The sequence below is a fragment of the Hylobates moloch genome, unplaced genomic scaffold (genome assembly GCF_009828535.3).
Source record: "Hylobates moloch isolate HMO894 unplaced genomic scaffold, HMol_V3 SCAFFOLD_19, whole genome shotgun sequence".
Classification (NCBI taxonomy): domain Eukaryota; kingdom Metazoa; phylum Chordata; class Mammalia; order Primates; family Hylobatidae; genus Hylobates; species Hylobates moloch.
In genome coordinates this window covers 70,280,006-70,289,812 of record NW_026652294.1, presented here as the reverse complement: position 1 = coordinate 70,289,812, position 9,807 = coordinate 70,280,006, and the positions used below count along the sequence as shown (strand labels likewise).

The 9,807-nt window shown below is 35.6% G+C and overlaps 1 protein-coding gene across 18 annotated transcripts in view; it reads right to left on the bottom strand.

Moving 5' to 3' along the window:
• Positions 1 to 4,044: 4,044 nt before the first annotated feature.
• The window catches only part of PTPRD (protein tyrosine phosphatase receptor type D), a 2,332,625-nt gene continuing 2,326,862 nt past the window's right edge, over positions 4,045 to 9,807 (bottom strand). For all 18 annotated transcript variants that reach the window (XM_058431780.1, XM_058431782.1, XM_058431784.1 and 15 more), the window contains 2 exons: positions 6,579 to 6,714; positions 4,045 to 4,682 (listed from right to left, as the gene is read on the bottom strand). In XM_058431780.1, coding sequence (XP_058287763.1) covers positions 4,614 to 4,682; positions 6,579 to 6,714 — 205 coding nt within the window. In that variant the 3' untranslated portion in view covers positions 4,045 to 4,613. The remainder of the gene's footprint in view (positions 4,683 to 6,578; positions 6,715 to 9,807) is intronic.

The following is a 9,807-nucleotide window of genomic DNA, read 5'->3' as shown; positions in this document are numbered from 1 at the left end:
AATAAACTCTTCCACTTGTCTGCTCTGCGGTGTTACGATCCCAGAGCTTCCAGGGACTACAAAAAGGGAGTTTAAAACTGAAACTGTGAAAGTAGAAATCAGGCTGGATGATGGGAAGAGACATCATGTCCTGAAGGCATCACCTGAGCCCTGAATCCAGTTATGCCTGAAGATGATGTATTCCTACTCTTTTAGTAAATGAGTCCATTCCTAATCTTTTTGTACATGAGTCAGTTAACGCCTTTCTTTTCCTGTAGACCAATTTGAGTCAGACTTTCTGTCACTCACAATTGAAAGCCTTAACTTCAAGGATCCTACACTTTCCTTCATAGCACTGGTCCCATGTGACGTTACTATTACTTCAGTGCCAACCTCTCTCAGTAGACTGTAGTCTGTATGCAAACAGCAGCAGTATCTCATTTGTTCAGAGCTGCATTTCCAATACCTAGAACAATTCCGACCCATTATTGGTACTTGATCATATTGAATTACCGAATAAATAACGCAAACCAAGTATTTTCTTAGCCATGTTCCCAAAGGTATGAATAAATTAACACTATGGAGCTATTTTTATGTGCATGAAAGTTGTTTCAAGATGAAAATACGTACATACATATAGATGTATATATATATATAGTTGTGCACTTAAATTTCTATATAGTAGTCATCTTCCACAGCATCAAAGATTGCCTATGATCTCTGATATGAATGAAAGCAATGCCCCTTTCTTTGTTCTGTGAACTTGGAAAAACTATTTCTCTGAGTCTCTGTTTGCTTACCAGTGAAAAGCGCTTACCTCAAGGTAGATATTTGTAAACAGTAGTCTCTCGGTGAACAGAATTATTACTAGTACAAGGAACTAACTAGATAACCAGAAGAGAAGAGAGAACATACAGTCAGTTCAAAACCAAAGTGCTCGCATGGACAGAAGCAAAGGCCAGGGCTGCATAACACTGACATTTTTATTAGAATTCATTTGTAACAAATGGAACTTGTGTCAGCAAAGAACTGATTTTCATACAGACTTCTTTCGCCACCAATGTAACGAAGTAAGAAAATAAAAAGCACGCCTTTCATTCTGTAAAACATTTACGCGTACTACTAATTAGAGGTAATTGTATTTTTTAACAAGCCATTTTACAAGTTATTTTTTTTAAATTTTTCAGTCTATGCATCCAAAACAAGAGCAAAGAACACAACTGTTATTATCTTTGTAAAGACACTCCAAGCTGGGATGGCAAAGCCACATAACGGATGGATAGAATGGATCTGTAGCCTTCTGATCTCTGCTGGAGTATCAGGGCACCCATAAAACCCAAAAGGAACCAAAACCCCAAAAGAAAAACAAATAGGGAATTAAAAATAAAAGGAAGGACTTAAACAAAGCAAAACCGAAAATAATAAACAGGAAAGAAAAAAAATACGTGCATTACTGCAGACTTTTTTCCATTCCTGTTTCTATGTTATGTTATTTACATACACACAAATGAATTTCCGAAGCAGTTTCTTACAGATGGGTTCAAGTAATATCATTATTGGGTGTAGAATCAATAGGGCAGTGCATAGTACAAAGGTATAGAAAGTGCAAAGTTCCCTAGAGGCCCTTCCCTCCCCTGGCTGTCCTCGCTGTTTTCTAACCATGCAAATCATTTTTAAAAAAGAGCTAAAATAAAGTTCTGTACAAATCACTTTTTATATATTTTGATTTTTTTACCATTGTAACTAATTACAAAATTATACATAACTACACGTACATAGGTAAATAATAGCACCGTACTGGTTATGATGATGAAAATAACTGGAAACTTGAAAGCTTGTGGTAATGGCAGATAAAGATGGTTTACCTGGGAAATTAAAACTTGAATGGTTGTACAGAAAAGCACAGAGTGGAATGCACATCAATGACAGTAAGGGAGTTAGTTCTAGGAACAGCTCCTGAACAGTAAGATTCCCGCAATAGTCTCCGCCTCGTTCGTCTATGGTATGCATCCCATTCATTTTCTTCTTCTGATTATTGTCATCTTTCCCTTTACCAAATGGGCAGTTTTTGTTTCAGGGAGAGAAGCTGCTCATTGGCCAATCGTTCTGGTGTGCAATGCTCCATCGGATTCTACATGTCCAACAAGGTATGTCTGGATGATGCAATGTCTGTCTGACCCCCTTTGTTTAACTAACTAAAAGAAAATTATAGCACTGGGTAATCTGGCACTTGGATAAATCTCCAAAAAGATACAAACTAAAAGAAAATGATAACAGACCCACATAGTGCACATTCTTCTCTGGTTCTGATGTAGGTTAGAGAGTCTCATTCTGAGGTAGCCTTCTAGATACTTTTTTTTTTTTAGTATTATATATATTTTCTTTTTTTTCTTTTTCTTTGTTTTTTACAAAAGTGCTCAAATACAATGCTTGCAAATGTTTGGTCTCTTGGATTTCACACTGCTAGCAATGGGAAAATGTGGAAAACAAAAATCCTTCCATGCAGAACATCCATGAAGCTAAAATTAAACCAAAGTAGTATACTCATACCAAAACTCTTTAAGAGTTCCTTGGATATTTTGAGGATTATTTAAAATCATGTAATATGTGGCAAACTTATGCCATCATCCATGGCTTCCTATAGAAATTATGTTGGAAGAATTGGGGGTAAGAAAGATACATATATATATATATATATATATATATATATATATATAGTTTATTTCCCCTTTTAGAAAAATCCTAATGGAATATCAAATATATTCCAAAGTTGCCAAATGATATTTGTTACTAAAATCAGTTTGGTGCAGTTACTGCATGTTCCAGAGAGGATTTGGAAGGGAATATAAATAAAACAAGTAGCATTTTCTGATGTTGACGATTATAAAAGGAAGAAGGGCCCTGATTATCCAAGTGCTTTGGGCTGGTACAATCACTAACATCCCCGACTTGGCTGAAAACTAGGAATGCGTATTATTCAAAGAGTTTTTGTACATGTGGTAAACAGATAATGCTTTAATAGGAAGAGTAACAGATACGAACAGTGAATGGAAACACGAACCAAAAGCTAAAAAGAAATGCTATTAAAATAGGCATCAATTATAAGGCACTCTAAATGCAAAACTAAAACCAAAACGAAACAAAGTACAGCACTTCCCAGGAATGCTGTATGCCACAAAATGTTTCTGACTGCACAGAGTGACATGAATTTGGCTTTGCCCCTGTTACATATCATAAATGCAAATTTCATAGCACATACTATAGACAATATACAATTGAATACACTTTTTTTAAACAACTCAATAGCTGATATATTACAACATTCTCCCCTCCTAAAGGGATATGCACTGACCTTTCCCACATGCACACCTCTTAGCTATTTAATAATTAACTTTTATTGCACTAGAGTGTTAGAAATATTGAACTTTGTTGGAAGCCTAACAAAACAGAATTTGTGAATATGATTGATTGGTTTGGTTAGGTGGGGGGAGATTGGGTAGGAAATTAGGGGGTGAGGTTTGACAATCACTGATGTGCATTCCTCATTTCCCTTTAAAGAAATACCAATATGTCAAAAAATTAAGAATAAATGGAAAGAGATGTTTACAATAGCTTTTCTATGTTTAAAAAAACTAAATCATGGAAGAACGGACTGATAGCTATATCTATTATTTTTCGTGTGGACACACTATATATACATAGACACCCTTATAAAATATGGATATATATGTATATATGTTAGCAGCAACTTTATACTTTGCGCCTCCCTGTTGATTCCAAAAACAAAACAAAATAATATTTTTATCTTTGATTATTTGAAGAGAATGGGTACTTTCTCACCAATCAAAACAACAGAAGTGTAAAATTAATATATCTGACGAGACTGATACTGTAGATTGAGTTTTGCACAAAAATGTGCAAATTTTAAAATGATTTGATATTTCTACAGCAAGATATTACAGATAACAGTTCTACAGCTTAAAAAAACCTACGATTTGGAAATAAAAAATGAAGAGTTGTGTAACTTTTTTAAAATTCACTTTATCGAATGATACATTTTGTTAAAAAAAAAAGTTTACACAGTTAGAAATGAAGCACAGGTCAGCAGTATCTTTCTTTACAATACTAAAAAACTAAATCAAGGACTTTCTTTTTAAACATTCCCCCCCTTTTCCCCCTAAAATGTTATTATGAGCAGTATGGTGGGAAGGGGCGATGTCAAAGCGGAGTCTGTTTCATTGTGAGAAGCCGCACCAGCACACATTTTGCGCTGAACTGCAGCATTCTGGCAATTTCTCCTTGCACCTTTCAAGCAATCCTGAATAAGATGGTGGTTCTTTGCTGTGATTTCTTCTTCCCTTGGTTTTGAATCCTTGAGGTATCTGTAAATAATATCCTTCAGATGCCTCATCAGTCAGGATTCTCTTCATTATTTTTCAGGTTAGATTATTAAACTGTGAAATCTTGGTCCACCTGGAATAATTTGTTTTTAATTTGTTTTGTGTGTAATAGTCCCACTAAGTAGTTGTTAGCTAGAAGTTAAGAAGGACTTCTCAAGTGCCCTGTATGGCTCAGAAGAGACTCCATGGATATTGAAGGGCCTGCAGTAAAAATCCAGAATGGGTCAGGGGTTTCTACGTTGCATAGTGGTCAAAGCTGCCCAGGTACTCTAGTGCGGCTCGATAGCAAAACTGATATTGATCCTGCAGGAGACAACGAATGGGGAGAAGCAAAAGAAGGGACCATGAGCATATTTTAATGGAAAAATAAAAATCAATTTTGGATAACAAAATTACATCTACATAGGGGCAAAATCACTACTTTCGTCAATCGGTCCAATCCAATGACCAATTGGTTATAGTGAACAAAGAAAAAGCAGCCACATGGGGTGCTGATTAATTTTGCCAATCAATTTGACTAAAACAATCTCCCAATCCCAAACAGTGGCAGGTTGAGTGAACATTACCTTCCCAGACAAGTGTTTTCCCAGTGGTATCAAACCATTATCACCAACTGAACACATAAACTTCTTACATGCCTTATAAGCAGATAATGATGAAAGTCATCCTTTACAATGATCTGCTTATTCATGATAACTAATTCTCAGTTTAAATATTTAAGAGAGGCTGACACAGACACAAACCGTCCTGAGAAAAATCTGAATTTACTTATCTTCTGAACTACTGCCAAAAGAAGTTGAATTTTTTTAAAAATTATGTTTGGACAGTAGAGCTTGCAATGAGAATCACTCACAGTCATTTCAGCTACATTTTGGCTGTCTCTTTCACTTACATATGATGTTCATATACAGCCAGAAGGTAGCTGGTACAGCACACCAGGCACACAAATCCATTTACACAGGGCACTGGACATCCAAGCTTTTCATCCCTGAAAATGACTTCACAAGACTGGCTGCCCACATCAAAAAATACCTGTAAATTCAGCCCAATTCTGTGTGATTGCTAGTTGTCTGTTTTAGAAAGGCACACACTAAAAAAAAACAGTATGAAGCATGGCCTTTTTCAGACAACGAAGAACACTATCATATTGGAATAAATTGAAGCATTGTTGGAGAGATGATGGAAAAATCACAATTTACAGATCTCTACAGGGATGAGAAAAAGTAGGATTTTCCCCATAAAAGAAACCTATTTTCAGTGGCCAATCAGGCTGAAAGTAGATAGTTTCTATTTTGCTTAAATGTGCATTTTTCTATCATAAAAATGGTAATGCAAAATAAATGGTGTTTACTTTCCTATCTTGTCACAGTAAGTTGCGTGGCTAAGTGTTAAGGCTTTTTAAATGTCCAATTTCCCTCTGTAACCCCCAAGACCCATTAAGTTTGTCAGGCTGACTTAATGTTTTGAGTATTGCAAGCCAAACACTTGCACTACTTTGAAATCAGTCTGAAAGATACTGTGGATGATGAATTTAGGAACACGTATAAGTTGTATAATTTGGTGGCCTTTTGCAGAACATAAACTCTATCAATCAGTAATATTATCTTTAGAAATGAATGCTCAATAGACCAGACTGGCTATATCATAAACTCTTATTATTATGAGAAATATCCAAATTTCCATATTAATTATTGGAATGGGAAACGAGGGGCTAATATGATACCTCTAGGCTTATCTAGAATCAAAATGTTTTGAATGGCCATTGTTAAGACATGAAATATAGAAGAGCTGATACCTCTGTAGGCATACAGAGGGAGAATGGAGAAGTTAAATGGGCTGAGATTATATTATGTACTAAATACTATGCTTCCTATATATTTATATATTTAATATATACTATAGGACTGTGAATATAATGAATTGTATGAAATCGCCATTTTATTGGTCAAAAATGGTCCAGTAGTAAAATTTAACATAGCTCAATCTAACATATAATCTCACATAATTTCTATAGCAACACTAAGATACTGATAATCTCACCCCATTTAAAAAGGGGGAAAATGAGGTTCGACATTATTAAACGGTTTGATGCTTTCCCCACAGTATTTTGTGTCTGGTATTGAGAGTATGGACTCCGGGAGGTCCAGGCTAGCAAAACGCGGGCTCTTGAGATGTGAAAAATGCAACGGATTTTCTCACCTCTGTCTGTACCATAGCTGGTCGTTGTGTTCTTAACATTTTGACAGTCTGGAAGATATCTACGACTCCTTCGTATCTCATTCTTTCCAAAACAATGCTTAGTGTTATGAAGACTCCAGTTCTTCCAACGCCCGCGCTGCCACAATAACAAAGGCAACGTTACTGGGTGAGATGCTCACAGTCTTGGCCACATTTGCTTGGGTGTGGACATACTTCTACCAGGTTCCACACTCCATATCTCTTTACAGCCATGTTCAGGAAAACATGGTATCACATTCATCAAATGATTACTCTTGGGATACTGAGTTGTAACAGCATGTGATAATGAGGATGAAGTAGTTGGGAGTAAGTTAATGAAAGGTCTTTTCAGTGGGGATTTATACCATTTTAGAAAGACCAAGGAAACATAACAAATGAAAAGAAAAAAGGGTAAATAACATATAGGTTTATAATATTCATGGAGATTCTGAAATTTAGAACCTGCCTACTTAATATTTTTAAAGTATGAAATAATTCAGAATAAGGTGAAGTGAATTTGGCATCTTCAACTTTTCTATCACATTGTTCACTTTTTACAGTTACTTAAAATTCATATGTGATGCCCCATAACCTAAACGTATTTGTCTATAACTAGTCAAATGTTTACACTGGTTTTTTTATGAGAAAACAGATGCTATAACGGTATATATGTGATTTTCACTTAGTCTTCAGGAGGGTTTATGACTGTCCTGTAAGTGTACGTACACACGAAGTAAATACTATGTTGTTTTCTTATTTCTTGAGATTTAGAACTTTCAACAGATTCTCACAGGGGTCTCTAATCTTAAAAAAAAAAAAAAAAAATGGTTAAGAGCCATTGATCTCTAAACTTGTCTACCATTTTTACATGATCAGCAACTAAAACCACATTAGAGAGGTTCTGAGTTTCTCTCTGTTGTCTTCATTGTTTTAAGATAATTCCAGAATCTTCACGGTAGCAAGAAAGAAAATTAATTCATAGCTCTTGTGCACTTACTTACGTAGGAAAGCATTGGGAAGTTTAGATAATGAGGGAAACAGTGAATAATCTGAAAAATCCCTGCATGTTTGGATCCTAATTAAACAGCATGTGTAACACTTGGGCACGGGCTGTAGAAAATAGATGGATTCATTTACTGGAGGATGTAGCTGTCAGGCATATATAAATAGTGTGTCCCTTTATAAATGGGATTTCTACAGTCTAAACAGAAATGTTAAGTGAGGTTTGAAAATCCATGCGGAGTCAGTCTTTAAGAAGTGATTGAAGATGTCTAGCAGCGGTGAAGCCTTCTGTTAAGATGAAGCACATGACCATGAAGGTCCCTTTTAACCCTGAAAGTCTCTCTTAGTTGTGAGAACTGAGATTTATTATCTTTTTGTTGAATGGTCTAGGTACTCCAGAGACTATCTTACCTTGATTTGATAGCTCGAATGTAACAAAAACATTGGGTTACTTTCTACTAAGTATTTTCAAAAAAAGAACAGACATTGGACTTACAACTTTTCGATTTATTGGTTTTATCATCTTACTTTAATAAGTTATAAATAAGAAAAGTGGTATTTTCAGAATATTTCTATATATGAGAAAATATATAGAAGTCTTCCGTGTGTGTATTCTATATATATATATTAGGTATATGCATCACAATTCCTTTAGCATTATACTAAAGGAATATTAAAATTATTTTATGACAAAAACAATGAGAACATGCACACATAACACATTTATGTACCTATACATATAAGGATGCCTAAAGTTAAGAAGATGTATTAAAGATACTCTTTTCCTGAGAGATTATTTTAGAAAAGTTTAAATTAGCATTTGGGCAAATTATGAGTAAAGTTAAATATCCAGGTAATTCAATCCCAATATATACCATCTACTTTGTCTGAATATGGGTATACACTGTTTTGTTGTGCTATACTTTATGGAGTTTTGCAGATACTGTGTTTTTCACAAATTGAATGTCTGTGTCAATCTTGCATCGAACAAGTATATTGGTGCTATTTTTCCACCAGCACATACTCAGCTTGCGTCTCTGTGTCGCAATTTGGTAATTCTTGTAATATTTCAAATTTTTTCATACTGTTATATCCGTTAAAGTGATCTGTGATCATTGATCTTTGATGTTACTACTGCAATTGGTTTGGGGTGCCATGAACCATGACCATAAGACAACGAACACTTAATTGACAAATGTGTGTGTTATGACTGCTCCACCAACCAGCAGTTTCCCCATCTGTCTTTTCCTCCTCAGGCCTCCCTATTCCTTGAGACACAACAATATTGAAATTAGGCCAGTTAATAACCCTACAATGACCTCGAAGTGTTCAAGTGAAAGGGAGAGTCACGTGTATCTAACTAACTTTAAGTCACAAGCTAGAAATAATTAAGCTTAAAGCCCAGATGTGCTGAAAGCTAGGCCTCTTGCACCAAACAGCGTAGTTGTGAATGCAAAAAGTTCCTGAAGGAAATTAAAAGTGCTACTTCAGTGAATACATGAATGATAAGGAAGTAGAACAGCTTTACTGCTGATATGAAGAAAGTTTTAAAGGTCTGGATAGAAGATCAAATCATTTACAACATTCCCTTAAATCAAGGCCTAGGCCAGAGCAAGGTCCTAACTCTCGTCAATTCTATGAAGGCTGAGAGGTGAGGAGGCTGCAGAAGAAAAGTTTGAAGTTAGCAGAGGTTGGCTTATGAGATTTAAGGAAGGAAGCCAACCCTATAACATAAAAGTGCAAGGTGAAGCAGTAAGTGCTGTTACAGAAGCTGTAGCAAAGTATCCAGAAGATCCAGCTAAGATCATTGATGAAGGTGGCTACATTAAAAAACAGATCTTCAATGTAGACAAACATCATTATATTGGAAGAAGTTGTCATCTAAGACTTTGATAGCTACAGAGGAGGAGTCAATGCCTGACTTCAGAACTTCAAAGAACAGGCTGACTCTCTTGTTAGGGGCTCATGCAGCTGGTGACTTTAAGCTGAAGCCAAAGCTCATTTACCATTTGAAAATCCTACGGGTCTCAAGAATTACACTAAATATACTCAAGTGAAAGGAAGAGTTATACATCTCTCACTTTAAGTCAAAAGCTTTAAATAATTAAGTTTCAGTAAGGAAGGCACGTTGAACATCAAGACAGGCTGAAAGCTCGACCTCTTGTACCAAATAGCCCAGTTCTATAAATGGAACAAGAAAGCTTGGATG